At 48.7% G+C, this 22975-nt stretch overlaps 1 protein-coding gene across 1 annotated transcript in view; it reads right to left on the bottom strand.

Annotated features, from left to right (window-relative positions):
- Positions 1–22975, bottom strand: part of adam19a (ADAM metallopeptidase domain 19a) — a 110551-nt gene that overhangs the window by 59688 nt on the left and 27888 nt on the right. Inside the window, exon 3 of the mRNA XM_084487205.1 lies at positions 8630–8706. Within this exon, the coding sequence (XP_084343331.1) occupies positions 8630–8706 (77 nt within the window). The remainder of the gene's footprint in view (positions 1–8629; positions 8707–22975) is intronic.

Below are 22975 nucleotides of genomic sequence, written 5' to 3'. Positions count from 1 at the left end.
ACACGGTCAGAAAGAGGCACATTGTTGAAGTCTAGTGTGCAGGGGGACAAATCCTCCAAAGACCAGTAAAAGCTCTTCCTAGGTTGATTTGTGGAGGCTTGTTTTTTCTTTTTTTTTTTTTACGACTGAACCCCGGAAAAAAAAAAATCTAAAAAGTCATCCATTCATTGAAGAGCAAACAACAAATCACACAGTGTTTAACTGGGAGGGACACGCAGGAGTCCTTCAACAACCGCAAACTCGAGGAGGAGGAAAACTCACCGGGCGATCAGAGCGGCGACGCCGGGGGGGGGGGTGGGGGATGGGGGGGATGGGGGATGGGGGGGGGGGTGGTTGGGGGGTAGAGGTGTGTAATTAAGAGCTGCTGGCTGCTCTCTGGGTCTGCGAGGACGGGGAAGCCAATGTGTCGGGGAAGAGAGACAGATAAGCATTCATCAGGATGTTGAAAGGGGGAGGGGGGGGGGGGGGGGAGGGGAGGGAAGGCCAGGGCACAGCTCCAAGCTGGAAGGGAGGAGGGGGGGGTGGTGGAAGATGAGCTAACAACCAATCAAATAAACGATACCCAGGGAGAAAGGTATCGTCGAGAATCCACCCAGCTCTATGTTTGCGTCAGTGTATGAAAGATTTATAGAAATACAATTCGTGGAGACATCATTTTTTTCTTTTGCTCAATAATTCATGTGTCCGTAGTACACTGGTAGAGATGGTGTAATTATCCGATGCTCTCTCGTCTATTCACAAGAAAGTAAGAGCAAGAGCCTCGTTTTATAAGGTACTGTATGTACGATTTAGGAGCCCCCAGCTTATTCCTGACCAATCAGAGATACTCTTCCCTGATTGGCTCCAGGGAATCCATCACGCCTGTCAATCAAAGGTGCGTGAAATGCAGCGCTTCTCAATTGGCGGTGAAACGTAGCGAAGGGGAGCCGAGTGGGAGGGTAAGATGTTGTTTGTTGTTGTTGTTGTTGTCGTTGTCGCTGGACGGTTGCTTTGTTTCCCAAAAATTTCTGCTCTCGAATAACTCTCGAGTCTTACCCCAGCAGATAGAGGGAGCATGAATCCGTGTGCTTGGTAAGCAACTTAGAATATACAAACAGATAACTCATACAAACAAGAGCACAGCCCTTATTGTGATGTTATCCTTGGCTGGTTTCGCCGATAGGATTGAAGGATTACTTCTGTATACTAAGTAGATGGGGTCTACTTCGTCCGGATGTGTCTACACTGCAAAAGGGTCCTTTTGTATTTGTGCATTTTCACAACAATGTGTACACTACACAGTGCACCGTCAAAATGTACATCAGCCACAAACTTTTAAACCGTCTGGCAGCCTGCATCGCATCCAACAAAACCACCGCACCACATACAAGGTGAAGGACAACCACTATGCTTTCACAAGCACACTTTAACAGCAGCCAGGGCCTTGAAAGCCTCACCTCAAAGAAATCCAACCACCGAGCACAAACACAACACCTGTGCATGTGTGTGTGTGCATGCGTGCGTGTTTGCGCCTGTGTGCGCGCATGCCTGTTTGTGCCTGTGTGTGCGTGAGTGTTTATGCCTGTGCTTGCGTGCTTGTTTGTGCCTGTGTGCACGTGCTTGTTTGTGCGTGTTTGTGCGTGTGTGTGCGTGCTTGTTTGTGCGTGTGTGTGCGTGCTTGTTTGTGCGTGTGTGTGCGTGCTTGCTCGCTGTGCTTCTCGAGTGGGGAACAAACACGCGTTCGCGGCTTGCCACCAAACTGTGCAGCGAGGCCCTGATGTGACAGATGGTCAGCCCCACCACCTCCAGCACCAGAGGGGGGCGAGTGTTGGTCACATTTCACGCCTTTTTGCCATCGGTGCGGCATTTCCTTTTTGTCAGGGAGTTTGATTTAACATTTTGCGCAGGCGTCTTTGAAGCCACGCCGAGGGAGAAATGATTTACAACAGTCGTTGTTCGCTCCCTCCACGCTTCGGCGACTCCACGGAGCGGGATCTGTTAGTTCCCCGACAATGCACTGTCACAGCTGATTCCCATAATAATGCTAATGAGTCATCGCTGCAGGTGCTGGCGGTTGGAAGGAAGACATCCAGGGCCGTTGAGGAAGGGATTCAAAGTGGCAGACTGTGGCTGTTGCTGGTTGAGAGGCTTAAAGGGGACATGTTATAACCACCAGGTGTGAGTGTGATTAGCCCTTACAAGCCGTTTTGAAAAATCTGCCTCTTCTGACATCACAAGTAGGCGTGTCCACCTTGATGTATGACGGATAGATCAGTCTACCAGCCTACCCAGTGGACCGTAGCAAACGTTGCTCATCTATTCGTCATACATCTAGGTGGACACGCCCACTTGTGATGCCAGAAGAGGCCGATTTTCAAAAAGGTTTGGTATAATATGTCATCTTTAAGACAGGTTCCTGCACTTTGTCTTAATAACATTGTCGGGACGGACAGACTTTAAACCGACGGACCTATGGTGCCTTCAGAGATGTTTGAAACTCAATTAAAAAACGAAACTGAAAGGCTGTGTACTTGAGTGTGTGCACTGCACACGTATACCCGTGTGCGCGTGGATAAAGTAAAGAAAATGTAAGTTGGTTATTAGCTTCATCGCTCCACCGGGGGGTTGTTGTTCAGCACTTTCCCACTTGCACTATCACTTTCAGAGGCGATATTGCTATTCAGCGCGGCGCTGTGTCTCACTTATTCCCCGTGGTTCCAGCGGGGGAACTGCCTCGCAGGGCAAATTCTGCCCTTCAGGCTCTGTAAACAGGAACGAATCCGCGGCGGTCTCCGCAGGCTACACACCCCCGGGCCCCGCTGGGGGCCGCGTGACCCGGCCCACTCAGCGCCCCGCACGCACCCCGTGTTCCCCGCTCCGCTCCGCTGTAATCGCCCACGCTCCCTCTCCCTCTCCCTCCCTCCCTGCATCCACTTCACCTCCGTCTCTGCGCTCACCTCTCTGTTCAACCAATCCCCCCGTCGACATGGAGCCAAACTTGTGGCTTTTCAAAACTTTAACAAAAGGTCCTTTCTGTTCCGCCGGAGCCCCGGCCCCGTTCGGACCCCTCTGGTCGCTGAGCGTCACTCCGTTATTTGGGCGAGTTGTTTGGTATGAACGTACCACACACGCCTCCCGTCCACAACAAGGTTGTTGTTTTTTTAATCTTGTTTAATTGTATCATTGACTCTCCGGTACCTAAAGACAAATTCATTAATGTGCAGTGCAAATATTATTAATAGGCAATGACTCATTATTTTTTAGACATTATATCAAAGTGTTGTGGCGCTCTGTGTTCATAATGCATATGCAATACAGGAAATGCGTTGCCAATTCGAGAAAAATTGTTTTCATATGTGCTACATTTCCAATCCAATCCATCCATCTTAAGTCATAAACAACATCAGTATCTGCAATATAATCACCCAACAGAAATCAATGATCCCACAAATTACATTTAGAAGAAAGAGTGCATTATCATTAAGTGCCAATATACGGGACTTAAGTATTAGAACGACTCACGATGAAGATATTCCTACTGAAATCACAAGTCACGCAACGTCAGCCAGCTGTAATTCAATAACTTGTTACGTGAATAATTTAGAATTCACTCAAACCTCTACATGGCAGTTTTGTGTTTATTTCTGTGTGTGTGTGTGTGTGTGTGTGTGTGTGGACACGTCTGAGTACATGTGTTGCATCAGTGGGTGCACATCTCAGCGGTTGCAGAACCCGGTGTGGGGAGATGGGCAGATTGTGCATAAAGCCGCCCTCCCCTCCTCGCCCGTAGACACCACTCTCGCCTTGACTCACAGCCAGAGCAGGATTAGGGCAGATTAACGAGACAAAGCTCATTATTGATTTTAATCAACGATTATGGCAGAGGTGCCGTGGAATCTCAGCCAAGTGCTGGGGGGGGGGGGGGGAAATGCATCCTGTTTGTTGATGGATATACGTAGTCCAGCCGTTTGCCAGGATCGTGCTTTCAAATATTCCAACTGAACCAAACTTTTTTCCATTAAAGAAAATATATTTCTTAAATGAAAGATTTGGGCGCTCAGATTTGGGCCCTAATTAAAAGCCTGTCGAGATTACGGCCTGGACTTCCAGTGTGGAAAATGTGGGCAGCCCAAGCCGAGGTTTCGGTTCTCATGGCGTGATCAAAGCTTTGCCCATCGTTATTTCAGTTTGTGTATTACCTGATCAAACCCTTATAGTCTTAAAGCCTCCCATGATGTCATAGCCCATATATCCTCATCCCATGTACCCTGAGGTGGTGTGTGTGGTTGGCCTCACATAGACACACGCGCGCGCGCGCGCGCACACCGACACACACGCTGCCAGACACACACACACACACACACACACACACACACGCCGACACAGACACACACACTAACACACACAGATACAAACAAGCACAAAAAAACAAGAATTCTTCAGAAACCGTGCTTATTGTTACACAGAGCAGTATGATGTGTTTTCCACCTTTCCGCATTTCCTTGTACAAACTTTGAGCTTGCAACAAAGTAAAACCCCCTTTTATTAGGGAGGCCAATTTAACCAGCAGGACAACAAGAGTTCCTTTTGTGGCGTTGCGCCACAAAAGCCATCCAAGGCAGCAGACGTCTCCAGACGTCGAGGCGGTAGCGGCCGCTCTTTTATCTCCGCTCAAAGGAGGCTCACAAACCAAGCAGACCCCGAACTCTCAGAGGATGAGTCATCCGACCGGAATGGGCTGTTGAGTTGTTTTGGTCCCCCCCCCCCCGTCCCCCCCCCCTTGTTTCAACTGGATCCCGCGTCAGCCCCAGATATTATACAGTGAGAGGAAGGGGGACAGATTTGCGCAGCCTTGCATCAGCTGGCATTCCTGCGGTGCCTCCCCCAAAACTCCAACCCCCCCTCTCTCTCTCTCTCTCTCTCTCTCTCTCTCTCTCTCTCTCTCTCTCTCTCTCTCTCTCTCTCTCTCTCTCTCTCTCTCTCTCTCTCTCTCCCTCCCATGATCTCAATCTCTCTCCCCCTACTGGCCTACTTATTTTCTTGGAGGCTCCAGCCATGTTCCACTCGGAGCATAGCGGGGTTTGGGGGGGTATCTGAGGGGTCTATTAATCAGAGTGAAAACCCACTCCATTCCCCAACACTAGCCCAGTGTTTCCTCAACCACAACCCACCCCCCCCCCCCCCCCCCTCCCTCCCCTTAAGAAGCCCTTGCTCTTTGGTACACTCGCATTTCACATTCAAAAGGGAGAAAGAACTGAAAAGGCGTGAAGTGAACTAGAAAGCCTCACTAGTCGTCTGTGTGCAGCGTGCGGAGAGCGTCTCCCCCTCTGATCGGAAGCACATCAATAGAGCCGCTGCATTCAGCGCTCCCCAGCCTCGCGCAGCCCTCAGACACACTTTGACCTATATGTGGCGCCGTATAGACAAAAAACACACGCACTGTCGCGGCCAATACAAACGAGTGCGAGGGATGGAGCCAACGTCCAGCCGCTCAGACCATCGCCCCGGCAACACGAACCAACCAAGGGTTCCTCTCAGTCCACCGCTGCTGAATAAAAATAAATACTTTCTTTTCGCCTTCTGGTTTCTATTCACCCCTTGCGCCGACGTCCACGCTTGCTCTCCCGCCCCCGCCACCCCCCGCCCTCCGTCAAGCCGGTCTGCGTATCAATTCCCTGTGTTTATTTTCTCTAACCGAAAGCCGCCAGGACCGTTACCAAGACAACTATGGACCCTATGCTGGCTCAATGTCAATGCATCGCTCGGCTCCCCCTTGGCTTTGAAAAAAACAACAAAGAATGTTCGACTTGTGGGAAACGTGTCCGGAGACGTCTGTACCTTATCCGTTGTAAACAAACAAGGCATGGTTCAAATACCTGCTGCTGTCAGGCCTGTAAACTCCTGCCCCCGGGAAGGTATTTCATTCATCCCCCTGTTAGCACATCACCGCAAATGGCATTCTCCCAAATCAAGTAAGCAAAGGATTACGGGCTGATCCTGTGGTCTTACTCCTAACACAGTGTCCTCTATGTGGCTTTACGGGTTCATGTCCACCCCCCCCCCCAAAAAACCGGACCGGCAGTTGCGGAGGTGGCGGAGATACATGTCCTCCTCACCACCTTCAACGAGTCGCGAGCATGCTAAGTGCTCCCACCTTGTGAGTCTCCTCACGTCTCCTTTGCTAATGTGGAAGTAGGAGAGAGAGAGAGAGAGAGAGAGAGAAAGAGAGAGAGAGATATATAGAGAGAGAGAGAGAGAGAGAGAGAGAAAAAGATCAAACGAAAGATAGAGAGAGTGAGAGAGCGAAAGAGTATAGGGAGAGCGAGAGAAAGGGACAGAGCGAGAGAGAGGAACAGGGCAGAGGAGAGAAGGACAGGCAGACAGAGCTAAGCGTGTCTTGATGTTATCGCGGACTGGAGGGTAACCTCTGCCGGCCTTGAACCAGCCGCCCCCCTGCGGAGCTGCCTGCTAATTCCGATTAGCCTTAGCCTCTCTCTATTTTGCCCTGAGGAGCGTCAATTTCCCCCTGTCCCAGGCCCCTGTCCGCAGCAGCAAATAGGAAGCAGTTAAAGCTCAGCCTTGAACGATGGAGGGCTGGAATCCAACGTTTGGCGTTGCCGTGGTTATGTTTCCATGGGGATGACACTGCCCCGCCAGCCCAGGGCTGGAAAAAAAACTGGATTGTTGAAAGAGAGAGATCATCTCTCTCTCTCTCTCTCTCTCTCTCTCTCTCTCTCTCTCTCTCTCTCAACCCTTCAGGAAGAGAGGAACTGCATGATGAGCAACAATGAGTGGAAGTCTGAAGTGTACTTTGGCAGATTGCTCCGCAGGTGCCAATCTAAAGAGAGGAGAATAGTGAAGTGTGTGTGTTTCCTATAGAATACATAGAGACCTTTGAGATACCTTTTCCCACATAACAGTTGAGCACTTTGGGACTTTTTGCCCATACAATCTGCTCCATCTTTAATATGCTTTCACGAGGAGGCAGCTGTCGAGAAGTCATTTTAATCTCCTTAGGACATAAGCAGATATGTGTCTAGGCATATATGTCATGGAGAGAGGGGATGGACATTAGAGGGGGCTGGGTTGAATTAAAACGCATTGAAGAGGTAATGGAAAAGGCGTCGTATAAGAAATGAGCAAGAAGATAAAAGCTATTTGGTGGTAAATAATTAATTTCAGCTATCTCATCCTCAGTGCCCCCTGTCCTCCAAATTCAATCGTATTTGCCCCTTTTTTTTTTTATAAGGTCCCTTTACTGTCTCGCTTGTTTGCAACCCGAAGAATAGTGGTGAAGCGTGTCAGGGCCTCCCAGATGTCCCTGGCCGGTTGCCTTGACGCGGACCGTTGGCCAGGGAGCAGCGACGACGTGGGAGTGGGGATGTGAAGTCGCTCTCCATGAGGACAAACGGTCCGACGTCTGTCGGTCTGGGATACCCAGACAGAAGACCATACTGTAAAAACCCATTTGACTCGGTTTGCAGTGTCATACATATTTTACTTTATGAAGATTTTGCACGCCGAGAAGTGAGGCCGCGGCACTTTTACCGGGTGTGCCCCGAGTACCGAGTGTCACAGCCGCTAAATCAAATCAAAACCGACCGACAAACATTACCGATATTGTTTGCAAAAGATCGGATTAAGATTTGAATTGGGAGTTTTACCACGGGATCTGTTCAGATGGAGCACATGGCCCAGTCGGCAGGGCCTGGGGATAGCATTTTTTAATGTTGGGATGCTGTTATATTCCCCAGTACTTGCACTGAATTACATTTGGTTTACATCAAACGGATTGTTTGATTCATAGATAAACACATAGCCTCGAGGGAGATTCCGATATCTTATTGTCGCCCAATCACGGAACGGCTGTGAAAGCAGATGGGAGGGGGGGGGGGGGGGGGGGGGCTTCGATATTGAGTTGTAGACCCAGTGATTGAATTCATTTCTAATGCCGTCATAGCAAAGTGCTTGAAATAAAAATGCAGATTTATGATTGGTTACTGAGTGCATTCCCATCATTGATTGAGAGTTGCATTAATGAAGTGCACCGTGCGATGTTGCGCTAGCTTGTGTTGAAACCCTGTTGAACCGACATACAGTATGTGAAGCGAGAGATGAGCTCAGGTGGAATGGGGGCATTTGATTGGCTGAACTCATACCGCTGCTACGGAGCATTAGCATTCGTTATGAAGACTTACCTTATCTTTTAGGTAACGTCCAATAGGAGGACTACCCTTTGCACTAGAATGCACAATTGACTTGAAAATGAATGAATACCTTGGTATGATCTAGTGACTAGATCATTCCAAGGTATTCATTCATTTTAATTTATTTGAAGTCAATTGTATTGCGTGATATTGTTACAGTGTAGGGAGACTGAAGTTGTGACGTGAGATGCTGCAGGTTTGCTGGCCTGGGTTGTTGAGTTGTGCCTATTCGTCAGCAAGCTGTTCCTTGTTACTTTTGTCAGCATCCTCACAAAGTAGGTTACTTTGACAAATGCCAAAAAGCGACAACAAAAACAGTTAGCATGGGCGGTTTTGTGTCAATTGTGTCAAAATCAGCCTCGCGGTTTACTTCCTGCATGGAAGATAGTTTATTAAAGTTTGAAATAAAAATGCGGATCTGTCATTTGTCGAAGAGTACTTACTGATTCCGTTCCACTCTTAGCACCAATCGCAGGTCATCGGACGACAGCTCGATTTCCCCCTTGTCCGGGTACTGGGCCTGGCAGGGCAGAAGAAAGAGCAGGTCAGACAGGTCGTTACAGTGGACAGAAACCATGTTGGTCCATCATAGAGTTCTTTGGGTAAATACATCCTCAGAAGTATGGAGACCAAGCAAGCAACTCTTCACTATAAAAACCCTGGATTAAAACCCCACAACTTGAAAGACCGTATCGGTGTTGTGGTTTATTGAAAAGAGGTTATTGAAAGTTCCCCCCTGTTTTTTATTCATCATTTTCACTTTGAAAAACATGAACATTCTTTAATCTTGATGGACGGTAAGCTGCGTTGCTCGGTTTCCCTCAGCGTGAATCCTTCCAGGCTCTCTCCCACCTTGTTTCTTTCGTTTTGTCAGTGTGTGGGGCTCGGGGGCAGAGAGAGCGGTGGGTGAGGGGAGTGATGAGGATGTGACAGCGCTATCTCCCGTCCCGTCCCCTGCACCAGTCAGAGTCAATATTACGCTCCGGTGCTGTGCTATCAGCGGCGCCATGATCCACAGGCATATTTATGTCAGTTGATCAGCTCAGCCTAATCGGCTTTTCCCCCGTTTTTCGTTGATTGGGTTGGAATAGACGTTGACGCAAGCTACGATGATATGTTATTATATTTAAATGCATTATGTATGTAAATGTGACCGGAGGACCGGGGGGGACGGGCTCAGAGCGGGTCGGTACAAGATAACAATATTTGGGATACGAATGGTGATGGAAAAAAGGTTCTGTGGCCGATGTCTCCTGGCGTGACAGCTCGCTAAATCGCTGTACACTCTGCCCCGCCTGGGGTCATCACAGATCAATCAGCACACCAGGCACACCAGGAAAGGCATCCTTTTCTGACCGTCTTTAAAGAAAACTCAACTATCTAACGAAGATGTGGTTGGCAGTTCGGATCACGCTGCTGTCGGTACACAAGCCCGAGCCAACAGACTTCAACAGACGGCGAGAGAGAGAGAGATCATCTGTCTCTCTCTCTCTCTCTCTCTCTCTCTCTCTCTTTCTCGGCTTCACCTTCACCTTTACCTGCTTCTTGTGCAGACTTGTCAAGCACTTTTTGGATGCAAGTGAGGTGTTTGTGTTTTTGAGTGTGGGGCGGGGCGGGGGGGGCTATTCTACTCCTCACTAGACGACCATGGCAGCTCAGTCACATTGGCCCCTCTCCAATTCATTAGGCCTATCACCGCGCTCCCTCAAGAGGGACAAAGGAGTCCATGGCAATATATCAAGTTAATACAAATGTAGATGGAAAAAGAGAGATTGGCATAGATTACTACATTACGCATGCAGAGAATAAGTCTTTTGCACAGCCAACCCCAAGGTGGTGACTGACACAGGAGCACCACTATTGGTCACTGAATCTTTTTAAGAAATGGCAGAGCCAATCAGAGCCACACAGCGATCAGATGAACAGGTAGGCTAGGCAGTATGTCTATCCCAGACGCAATGTCTTGCGACTGAGTAAACGCATGGCATCGCCCCGGGGCCATCTCTAGTGGCTGCTTGCAGGAATTCACCACGTTGTGGATGGAAGAGCTTAGAACCAGGTAAATGACGGTCCACCCGCACTCACTGAATGTCGACTGTCCGATCGCATGGCTGAATGCGCGCCACACTATTTTTGTCCCCGCGCTGCAAGCCCCCGCCCAGACGGGAGCCTTCCCACAATCCCTATGCGGCGTCGTGTCCAATACAAACCACACGATACGAGGCCCAAGGACGAACAGATAGCAGGACTTGTTGAGAACACAGTCCAGAGCTGAAGACGGGGAGAGAAGAGGGGGAGGAGAAAGAAAGAAAGAGAGAAAGAAAGATGTCTCAGGGGACCAGATAAAGGCTTGAAGACATCGGGGAAGCAGGGATAAAGACTGAGCCAGAGAGCTTGTTTTGGGGGAGAACACTTCTTTGTTAAATAGAAGAAAAATAAAGCTATATACACCCCTTGCTTCCAGACCAGGAGGAGAAATACAAAACGACGCCATTCTTCTCAGTCCCTCAATATCAACACAGTCAAATAGAGCGACGGGACAATACAGTGGAAACGGACACTGCATCGCTCAAACACTACGTGATTCCTTCCTTATCTCTCATCTCTCTCTTGTCCCTGCGAGCCCTGAAGACAGATAGGGAGGCGGGCTTGGAGATGGAGAACGATATGGAGAGCCACCGACTGAGAGAGACGACAAGAACATCAAAGTGTATAAATAGATATAAATCTATACCTATGTATATATCTATACCTATATGGTCCACCCACACTATTTTGTGATGTGTGGGTGGGATCTTGAAACAGCTTTGGGATAGCCCATTAGCTCTAGTCTGGAGGTGTGGCAGTAAAACCAGGAGGTGTTTACCAAGGGGCTTATTTATTCATTATTTTTGGCAGAATGACTTATTATTATTCGTACATTTTTTATGCTTTGCGGATGGGGTTCACTCGGGTCCTAATGAGGGTCCCCCTGAACAATAGCTGCCCACACTGGGCCTGACTCCAGTGCAATTATCTCGCCCACATGCGTCCTCATTGGTTGTTTGGAAGGAAGGCTTTTGTTATCTGCGGCGGCATGTTGCTTTTATGTGGATGAGCATTACAGCAATGCATTATTGACAATGCAGAATTATTAATATTTTCCCAATTTAGAGGAATGTGATATCCTAAACACTTTTTTTGTCAGCATGTTAAGGGGTTGCAGGGGATGAATAAAAATGTGCGCCGTCTTCGAGATGTTTTCAGTAGGGAATGCAAGTAATGGGAGAGTAAGCATGGCATTTCCTTGCAGCCGCCGAAATTGGCGCAGCCGAAATTGAAGTGGTGACTCCAATTACGCCGGCAGCAACAGTGCTGACATTGTGTTGGTCGACCCTGATTTCACAATCCTCTCAATGTATTCCTGACTTGTTTTGCCTGACGCCAACCGAGGCAGTGCAGAGAGTTCACTCACGGCCGTGTCGTTAAAACAAGGCTGTGGGTGTCGTTTTGCCGTTACTGTTACTGTGGACCCGCGGTTCACACACTTTGCTTGTAGAGATTTAAAATCTCCTAGTCTCACACACCACCGGTTCTGGGTTAAAGAGTGTCGACAGATGCAACATCAATAACACCAAATACGTAACCGATGCATCTCATGTTACAGCTCTGACACTAAATGTTCGTCCACTTGACCTCAATGCATTTTAAACTAAACTTACATTTTAAATCTTAACTGTTTAACAATTGAACTATACAACAACTGATTTCCCCCTCCCTCCCCACAGAAATTAAAAAGACAAAATCTAGATCTTGCTGCACAAGATCAAACTGGAAAAACACATTTACAGCAAGAGACGATTGTCCCAGGAACCGGAAGCAGAAGGAGGAAGAGGCTTGCCTTTCTTTTCAACAACGTTTTTCTGCTTTGGACAATCCCCTCAGGGCAACTTCAGAGGGAGTGAAGGCGCAATCACAATTCCACTAACAGGGAAATTGTCCCCAGGGTGAATGTTGGGCTCTGCAGGTGATGCACGACTGAAAGAAATCTTCGATCGCTCTCCCCTCTCTCTCGACCCCTCTCTCTTGCTCTTTTTTGCTCTCTATATTTGTGTTTTTTTTCTGACTGGTCCTCTTATGAACTCCAAATCTACGCTGGGAAATTGTGGCGGAGAAGGAGATGTCCCCGGCGGTGCCATTTCTACACGTGGTTTGAAGCATTGTGGAACGGAACAGAGAGTGAGGAAGAAAGGGAGAAGAGAGGGGGAGAGAGGGGCGAGAGAGGGGCGAGAGAGGTGAGAGAGAGGTGCGTTCAGAGAATGGGAAGGGGGATGAAAAGAAGGGATGAAAAGCAGGGAGTCCGAGAGTAGGCCTCTGCCATCGCCTCTGTGAAGCCCGAGTGGCTCTTCAAGAGCGATGGAGTGGCGAGGTGGGGATAAAAAGGAGGCAGGGGAGTGAGGGAGGGAGTGTCACTGAGGAGATAGTGGAGACTTTGGAGGGGGCTGGGGGGGCTGGGGGGCTTGTGGGTGTTTGCAGTAAGAGATGGAGGACGGTCGGCCTTACACACTCAACGAGGATGGGGTGAAATTCATTGTGTGCCTGTGTGCGTGTGTGTGTGTGTGTGTGTGTGTGTGTGTGTGTGTGTGTGTGTGTGTGTGTGTGTGTGCGCGCGTGTGAGTGTGGAGGTGCTGTCACTTCAAACAGCCCCTCCTCGTACACGCGGCCGGCGGGAGAGACGGTAATTAATCCACGTCAAGCACTACTGTCTGCATGTGTCAGCGGCGACGGCGGCTAAAATTAGTCTTTGGTCGTTCGGCAAGAAAGGAAGGAGGTAGTGTGGAAAGAGGTGGGTTGGGAAGGTAATTATTACCTCTGTCACCTCCACACCACCACCACCACCACCACCACCCTCCTCCTCCTCCTCCACCGTCACCTGCAGGCAGTGTTGCCAGATTGGGCCCGATTTTCCGGCCCAATCTGGCAACGCTGCCTGTGGCTCTCAGAGTGAGGGTGGGGACAAACTTCAACGGCTCTGTCAGGCACGCACAAAATCAGGGCTGATTGCCTCCGCCGCAGGTACCAATTTAACATGTGTCTTTAAGGAGTTTTTTTTTTTTTAAGTGACGTGAAGGGGGGGGGGGGGGGGGGGCGGCGGCTTAACAGATCCGTGGCGGCGGCAGTGATCGGGGCACAGGTTTTGCCAGGCACATTCACCTTGACTGACACTCCACCGGTGCTTCCGAGAAAATTGATAAATTGATGTCTGACAGTAAGAGGATTAGCTTGAGTGATGTTATTGTGCCTAGCGCGGAAGTTTGATGGTAGTTACTCTGCCTCCGTGGATCCTGAATGGGAAACGATGCCTTTGAAAGTACAATTTAAGAAAAAGGTGGAATGAATAGAGTTTGCAAATTAGTAAAACGGGGTGGAGAAAAACACACACATCTCACTCTCCGCCTCTTCTTCAGCAAAGGGACAAAGAAACAAAAGCGGGAATTGATTGCGGTTTGGACGCTGACAAGGTATTTGGTTCTTGTTTCGGAGCACTTCCAAGCAGATGTTTTGCCAGATAAGACTCACACTGAGACAGACTAATGCCAAAGGCTTTAATTGCTCGGACAACATGCTAACAGCCCCTTCTGCTCCGATCCACACGTTCCGACCAAAAACAAACACGCTGCCTGATTATAAATGACATGGCGGTGGTTGTAGGACTTCGCTTTAACATCCTGGTGGAGATATGCCATGTTCAGAGCGAGCTGGGTTCATGTGTTGTCTGATTCACGGTGAAGTGATACCATCCTCCTTTTCAACTCCATCCCACCACACACACACACACACACACACACACACACTCAAACACATATACACATACACACACGCACATACACAAACACACAGACACACATGCACATCTAAACACTCACACACACAAGCATACACATATAAAACACACACACACACACACACACACACACACACACACACACACACACAAACACATTAAACACACACACCCATGCACATGCACACACACACACACAAACTCCCTGAGGCAATATAGTAAAATACAAAGGAAATGTGTCATTAATAAACCAGAGGGCATGTTTCACACTCTAGGTAGGACTTTCACACTCTAGGTAGACTGAGTCGCAGGTCCTGATACTAGCATGGGTCGCACCTTGGCTTGGCACATCTGTGTGAAAAATGGGTCAGCCGTAGCATTCGCAATGAGTTGTAATCCAATGACCTCGCTGGGTGGAACGTGTGTGGGTGTGGCCTCAGTCTGCAGCCCCGTTCAGCTGCTTTGCCTCCGCAGAAGGAGGGGGAAATGTGTGCATTTGGGAGACTTTCAACGAGACAAGGGTGCTCATTATGAACCTGTTGTTGCTTTGGTTTTCCGCCTTTCTTTTTCCTCATTATTTACATCCTATTCCTTAGCTCTGCCAATACTGCATCGCCGTATCTTCACTGAGTGTAACATTGTCTATATTTCACCCACTTTCCAAAGGTGAGGAGTCAAAAAAAAATCGATTTCAAATGTGAAGGTATACCCGATATGTTGACAAGGGGTGCTTGTTAGTCTCCCTTCATCTGACACTGGGAATCCAGGTGTCAATATTCATCCACTGGAACGCAAGCCTTTGTTACTTATTTTCCAGCTTCAGCAACAGCTTCAGACAACACCATGAATCAACCTTGGCCGTGCCCTCAACGACCCACACACACTTTTGCAGGTGTATTATTAATTATCTTTTTTAACTTTCAATCCATTTTTCAACTTATAGCCCATGTTTGTTTCTGCATGGCTAAAATGTCCCCCCCCCCCCCCACCTCAGTGATGGGATTAGAGTTCCAAGGCAAATTAATCCACTTAAAGCCAGGCTCGGGTTGGACCCAGATGTGATAAATAATGGGCACCAGACTGCAACTATACGGAATTGTTTACAAGGCACCAATGCAAACATTTAATTCGATTTCCCAGCTGGACCCCACTGTCACCACTTATAAAGCTTCAATTTATATCCCATTTCCTGTGGTTAAGACCCAGTAGAAACCGGTCTCCAGGAACAGGACGTGAAAAGCGTGTATTTAATGGTATAACATTCTTCTCAGAAATGCATGTGTAAAATAGTAGCTATTTTTAGTAGCAATGGTTAGCTTAGTACATAAATGACAACTTCCCAGCATGATGTCCTGTTGAGGCAAATGGATAAGCCTCATTATGCAACTAATGGCCATGTTATAGGAAAAGAAATGCCTTTTCTAGAAACACACCCAATTAGGTCTTGCTGAGCAGTGAAAGTACAGCTGCTATAAATTGGGAATGGTTACTCAATTCTATCGGTGACAAAACACCAAACTATACCAATAAGAAAACAACAGCATTGTTATTGGACATACAACTTTAGAGTTTCTTTAGGGAGGGTAAAGAAATTGAATTAATTATCCGTGCGAGTCAGCTAACATCTAATCAAAGAGGTGAAATCCCGAGGACGCACCGGAGAGTAAACCTGAAATCACATCCACGCTTTGATGTCTCTACAGAACTGTGTTTTTATGCCTTTTTCGCACTTTTCCTTTCAGAGCGATTTTTTGTGCCCTGAAAAAAAGTGATTCTCCCACTCATCTTCCTTTAGCTCCTCTCCTCGCTCTATGATGGCAATAAATGTTTTGGAAATGGATGGTGGGTGGATGAATGAGCAGTGATGTGAAAGGAAAAAAATAAATAAAAACGGAGGGTCTTCGTCGTGCCCGTTTCGGCATTCTATCTCCACTGAACCTGCCGGAGCCCAACACCATGAACACAGCACAAATCCATTTGAGAATAAAAGAGCCCCCGTTAGGAAAACTGTGGTTTGAGCGATGGGCCCGATGCCACTAAAACGTATGAGGAGCCGTCTCTGGGCTGTCCCGTCGGGGGCCTGGACACATCCGTCAGGACGTTGGGGGGGTACACTTTGCTGGCCCTCCATTGAAAGCACGACCATTGATCAGCTCTTGATCTGGCCCCGATGTACAGCGGGACCGCGATGTAAAATGACTTGGGCCGATAGCGCAGCCCAGTGCGGGTTGACCACTGTGTTCTTATGTAAATACCGAGCCGGTCCTCCCGAGAGAGCCAACATTAGAGCGCTGGCTTAATGGCTGCGGGATTGCAGGTTGGGATAATCTTTCACTGTCATTGATTCCCTGTCTGCCCGTTGCTAATGGATGTATAGAGTCAGACATTGGTTGTGCCGGCCATTTTAAAACCATGAAAAGATTCCCGGGGTTCCAGTATTACACATAATGACTGTGAGAATGTGAGGTCCTCATCATCATCATCATCATCCAAAAGATTCTGGTACATCGCTGCAATAACAGGCTGACAACACCTGACCTGTGAGTCCCCCTTCTGTGATCACAGGTGCAGTCGACGCATGCCGGGTGTGTGTTTGTCTGCCATGCGGGTTCATCATCTACTATTAACCCGGGGGGATCAGTGAAGCTCAGCCACAGCCTCTCTCAAACAGAGAGTTTTCAGAGAAGAGAACAATTCTACTTGTGTGTCTTCCCGGGTTTGATAGGATAGCTCTGCACCATGGAGGCGTGCGGGGGTTGTAGGGGTGAGGCGGTGGAGGTGGTGGTGGTGGTGGTGGTGGCGGCGGTAACGGTGGTGCTGGGTCTGAAGGGATACAACTTTGTGGGTGATACCGGACGGGTGAAGTCTAGGGCACTGACAAGGCAAGCTGTGCCTTTATCCTGCAAAGGCTCCCTTCCGCAGGGAAACTGACACGTTTCAGGTAAAGAGTAGACCCACAGACTTACTTTGGGCTTTCAGGCTGACACGGCGGGCGGGCAGACAGACTTCCGCTACACAAAGTTAACATGAGAAATGCAGCTCTCACGCCATTCCTACAAAAAAGGGGGGGTTCAAAACAACCATCTTTATCGACCTTCTACATAATCCGCTATGGGTATGGTGTGTTCTTGTACAAGTCCATTGACCTATGGACAATCCCAGGCAAAGCACACAATAACACCCGTGTTGACCTCAGCCGCCGGTCGATGCGAACGTCGTTTGTCCGTGCGTCCCCTCTCTCTCCGCTAACCCGATTCATGGGCCGACAGACACGGGACACAGGAGACGACAAGCATGATGATCTGACTTCAGCCGGCGCCTAAGTGGATTTAAAGGAGCGGCCTGCTTCCTATGAACGGCCTTCAGGCGAGCGCCCGCTCCCTAACACAATGAGGAAGCATTTCAGTGCAATATGTTTTTTTCCGCGGTTAAATCGGATTACGCGTTAGAGGTTCGGACATGCCTCTCGGACAACACTGACCCGCGGTCAGGCAGCAGTAGCGGCTACGGGGATGAGTAAGGCAGATTGAGGGGCCCTGTGACCACTGCGGGGGCATTAGGCCGCGGCCAGACACCATTGTCTCCAGAAGCTAACGACTTAACAACTGAGCGCTAGACACGCACGCGGTAGAAACGCACACTGGGCCAGGGAGAAATGGGAGACGTTAACGAGGGACGATTCGGAGGCTCCGCTGAACAGAACCGCTTGGAATGTCATCAACACTCCCGATGACTTGACCTTCGTTTGTTTTAATGAACAAAAACAATTATCTTTGGTTAATTGTTGATTTGAAAGTATTGAAAAAAAAAGAGGAAGTCTGTCGGAAAGTGTGTCGTGTTGTCGATGCCCTGCGGCCTATTCCCATCATCTCATCCACAGGGAGGGCGGGGTTCTGCAGATGATGATGATTGTCTTGAAGACATCTTATTCATCCATTTCCCTTCAGCGCGTCGCCCAGATGCACAGCAGCCGCCGCCGCCGCCGCGGTGGCGGTGGCGGCGAGCCCACGCGACTGCACGCTGTGAGTGGGGACTGGCGCCGGCGTTAATGGTCTGTTTGTGCTCCCGTCTTCCGCCTGGAAACTGGCGAGGAGGCGGCGGCGGCGAAGGCAGCGGCGGCGTCTCAGCAGATGAGCAGAAGAGCAGAGGAGCAGAGGAGCAGAGGAGGAGGAGGAGGAGGAGACAGCGAGCAGTGGCCAGACCTTAGCCCCGTCTGTTGTTTTGCATCCAGCTGAGCGGTTTCCGTTTGATGTTCTTCGTTCTTCTGTCACATGTTTCTTTGGCGGTGGAAAGATCCCCTGGGTGCTGGTTGAAATGTTGAAGAGTGGAAGTGAGGACCCGTTTACTCTTTCAGGAGCGGGGGGGAAACTCATTTGGCGACAGAGGGCTTGATTGTTATTAGGTGCCTGGGCCCAAGGGGGTGAGGCTGGGCGTTGATATCCCCCTCCTGAGCCGGGGAAACCATGAGGATGCAAGCAGAGCTGGGGTGTCTTCAGTGGAGATCAGATTGAGAGGTGGGGGTGGTGGGTGCAAGGGGGAGGGGGGGATGGTAGGTTGTAAATGAGAAAACACAAAGCAATCTTCGTCAAAGCGGAGAGGAAATTTATTCATTCATTTTTTTTGCACAGAGAACATCACTCTCTCTCTGTTTCCTCTTTTGCTCATCTTGAAAATCGACAGAAGAGGGAGAGACAGAGCGAGAGGAAGGGAGAGAGGGAGAGGGAGGCGTGGAAGAAAGGCCAGAGGAGGGGTCTGGGTGGGTATACAATTACGTAAAGAATGGATGAGTGGACAGGGAGTCGATGGGAGAGAGAGAGAGAAAACGAGGGTGAGAGAGAGAGAGAGAGAGAGAGAGAGAGAGAGAGAGAGAGAGAGAGAGAGAGACGGCTTGAGTGTAGAGAGTGAGAGGCAAATCAAAGAGAGGGAATGAAGAGAGAGAGAGAGAAAGAGAGAGAGAGAGACAGAGACAGAGAGAGAGACATTTCAAGTCCTGAGCCCCCGCCCTGTGCACTACAGACCATCCTAATCAGAGCTACATGTAGGTCAGTGGTAGAGATAGGCCTGTTTTCCATCCTTTACCACAGTTTATCTGTCTTCCCGCCGTGCCTTTCTTCCTCTAGAATCCCTCACACACAATCTCTTCCCCTATAGCGTTCCCCCCCTCGAGGTGCAGACATGACAGCCCATCGGCCAGCGTTAGTCATCGCAAGACTTGATTTCCGTTACAACACTGGGAAAGCCTGCTGGTGGTTATGGTTGTGATGGCAGTGGTGGTGGTGCTGGAGGTTGTAATTGAGGTGGTGGTGCTGGTTGGGGTGGAGGAGGTCAGTAATGGAGTTGGTGGTGCTGGCCGTGGTTGGGGTGGTGGAGGTGGAGATGGAGGTGGTGGTGGTAGGGGTGGTGCTGGTGAGGGTTTAGGTGGTGGTGGTTGGGGTTGTGGAGTTTGGGGTGATGGAGGTGGTGGTGCTGGAAGTGGTTGAGTTGAGTTGGTGGTGGTGGTGGTGGTGGTAGTAGTGGTGGTGATTGAGGTGCTGGTTCCAGTTGGGGTGACCGAGATGGTGCAGGTGGTGATGGAGGTGGTGGTGGTTGGGGGGGGGTGGCAAAGGCAATGCAATTCGCTTTAATGGAGGACTAAAGGGGATGCTTCAGTGCGAGACCCTCGGAACGGCCATTAGAGGAATTCACCCACTGCTGTTGAGCGACACATTAAAGGAAGAGCCGCTTTGAACATCAGACCTACACTCACATCTATCGCGGTCTCATCCTATGCTATGTCCTCGAACGCCACACAGCCAATTCCACCGTCAATGAACTACAAAGTGAATATAAGGCGAGCCACAAAAGGGTTGTGGTTCTTCCCTGCATTCCAAAAGTGCTAAACGTAAGGACGTTTTCCAAGCAATTTCGATGTTTTCCAATCTCGGGAATGTTATTCACAGAAGGGCATTTAGTTTTTACAGTTTTTTTTTAATTGTTGGGACACTAGTGAAAGTGAAATAATGAATTCCACAAACTTGGATGGAGTGGGAGTATACACCTTATGTTGTGGGTAGGATGTTTCTGACATCTGTCTCTCTTTTTACAGTTTTGAGCAGAAGATATAAAACATCAGTTTTTTCTTGGCACAAACTGGTTAAGAAATAAATATATATATAGCTGGGGGGAAAAGGGGGCCTCTGGTGACAGCAAGTTGAGGTCAAGGGTCACGCAAGCATAAACAATCGTCACTGAGAACAGTGTTTTGAATTAATTTGACCAACATTCACTGACACAATCTTTACCAACCACGGTGGACAAAACAAACAATTATTTTTCTTTTACCCCACAGGGAGGAAAATTTTGGAAAACACTTCCTTCAGTAGTTTAGTTCCTGTCTGCCGGTAAAAAAAACTCTGGTTCCACACGGTTTAAAACAGCCATTGGCTGTATAAATACAAACAATGAACGCCCAACAATGCTCCAACGAAGTGATAAGCAAAGTCCCCAATACGAATTACATTATGAAACTCATTAACGCGGTGCAAAAAAAAACCAAGCATTTTCAAATTCAAATGCTGGATATTAATTACGTTCCAGATAACAAAGTCCAGTGCATGTCCAAGCCCCATTCCGATAAACCATGCTAGCTGGCCTCGTATATCCCGGCTAATTATCGGAGCGTCACTTGCTAATGATTTAGCGCTTTGGCCAAATGAACAACTAATTAAGCCTGTGGTCTCCTTTTTTTTCTCTCTGTACTGACTCCCACCGCTGCTACTTTCCGCAAGGTTGACCCTTCATTAAATCGGGTTGGTGGAGAGCTAGCGCTGGCGCTAGGCGTTGGCTCTCGGGAGCGAGGGGGGGGGGGGGGGGGGGGGGGGGGTAGGGGAGTGAACTGCCAGCGGTGATTCGGCTCTTTTTCCTTCACTGCCTTCCTGCTGGGATGAGTTTTTGGAAGGTTGTTAGGGTTAGATTTAGATTACGTGCTCCATAAAACTACCAGATGTATTCCACCAGGTGGAGATTAGCAGGCGCTGTCTCATATCCCCCCCCCCGCCGCACTCCCACCACCCCACCCCTCCACCACACATAGCCCAGGCTGCTTGGAGGAAGTCGAAGATGGAATGGACCTCTATGTGTGTGTGTGTATGTGTGTGTGTGTGTGTGTGTGTGTGTGTGTGTGTGTGTGTGTGTGTGTGTGTGTGTGTGTGTGTGTGTGTGTGTGTGTGTGTGTCTAGCCACTCTCCTACTGATGTGGTAGATGAATGAAGACACACACACACACACACACACACACACAGTACCTAGTCCGGAGGGGGGGGATGGAATAGATAGTACTACGAGAGAGAGAGAGAGAGAGAGAGAGAGAGAGAGAGCAGGTGCAGTGACACACAAGGGAGAGACACAGGCAAAGACAGAGAGCGAGAAGACATGTCAGGGTTGAGAAATAAGGGTGGCCAGAAACAAACAGAGTTGTTTGCTGAAAAAAAGCAATATTTCAAATAAATGGGAATGGCTAGGCTGGGAATGCCAAGGCGCTAAAGTAGGCATGCACATTATACCTGGGAAAGCAGATATACATGAGCATCCGTTACTTTTCTGACACACATACACACACATGTCTTTGTAAAATGGGCTGCTAAATGAAGGGAACTCAGTTTTGGCTTGTGCCACTGCCAATCGATCAAAGATCTGTCCAATAGGTTTGAATGTCACAGTGGGTGGGTGTGTGTGTGTGTGTGTGTGTGTGTGTGTGTGTGTGTGTGTGTGTGTGTGTGTGAAGGCTCCCTGGCAAACGTAAGCATTTATTGCTTTTCTGAACCTTCAACCCCATATCAGCAACCGTGGACAAAGTTGACACTGAATTCTGAAAAAAAAAGTCAACATAAGCAGGATAAACTGGTAGAAATCCAGTCAGAAGGCAGCCATGGTTAATTGCTCTTTGGAAGTCTCTGCCTGCTCTCCACTGAGTGTGTGTGTGTGTGTGTGTGTGTGTGTGTGTGTGAGAGTGAGTATGTGAGTGTGTGCTCTTGCGTGCGTGCATGCATATATGTGTCTGCTTGTGCGTGTGTGTGTGCGTAGAGCTGGTCAAATTACATTTCTGTCCCCCGGAAGCATTTCCCAATGGAAGTGGAAATGCTGTGTGATTCGTTCCTGCACAGAGTCAACGGCACAAAGGCACATACTCTCTACACATTCTAATTCTTGCCGTAATGTTATAGCCTCCATAACTCGGTCTAACACTGCACACATAACAGGGCGAACAGTGAACAACAATATATGTGTGGCTAATCAATATACACACGTGGCTTAAAGGTTACGTGGTTATAAATCTCCATAAAGAGGTCAGTGTCTTTAGCGGGGAACACTCACCAACAGACAGAGAGGGAGAAAGAGAGGAGAGAGGAGACAGGGAGAGGAGAGTACAGAGGAGTAGAGAGGGCTGGAGGAGAAGAGAGGGTGAGGAGAAGAGAGGGAGGGAACAGGAAGACAGAGGAGTGAGGGGGGGAGGAGAGAGGAGAGGGGAAGAAATAGGGAGAGAAGGGGAGTGATGGGGATAGTTGAAAGGAGGGAAGAGGAGGCGATAGGGAGAGGAGAGGGAGAGAAGAGGGAGATAAAAGCAGAGGAGAGAGGACAGGAGGTGATCTGTAGCAAATGAACAAATGTCTAAGAGGGTTATTATTCCTATCTTTAACTATATGGAAAATGGTTGTCTTTCTGTAGTTAAGTGCTTTTGAGAAGTCCCACCAACGTCTCCACCCACTAATACAACAAAGGTACTCTTTCCTCCGTTTCTAACTCTGACTCACTAAATATAGTATGCAATTGATTGCATTATTCTACGGTTGCATTTTGTTAAATTTGAAGCTTAAAAGATTGAATGCTAGAAGCAGATTCTTCTTTCTCAAATAGACGAGGGGACTGGGTCGGCTTTTGGTCTGTTGGCCCACAACAAAAATAGTTTTGAGATTTTCCAATCACCAAA

Source organism: Micromesistius poutassou (genome assembly GCF_964030765.1).
Source record: "Micromesistius poutassou genome assembly, chromosome: 23".
NCBI classification, from domain to species: domain Eukaryota; kingdom Metazoa; phylum Chordata; class Actinopteri; order Gadiformes; family Gadidae; genus Micromesistius; species Micromesistius poutassou.
Note: the sequence above shows the minus strand (reverse complement) of the source record. Positions and strands in the feature narration are given on the sequence as shown.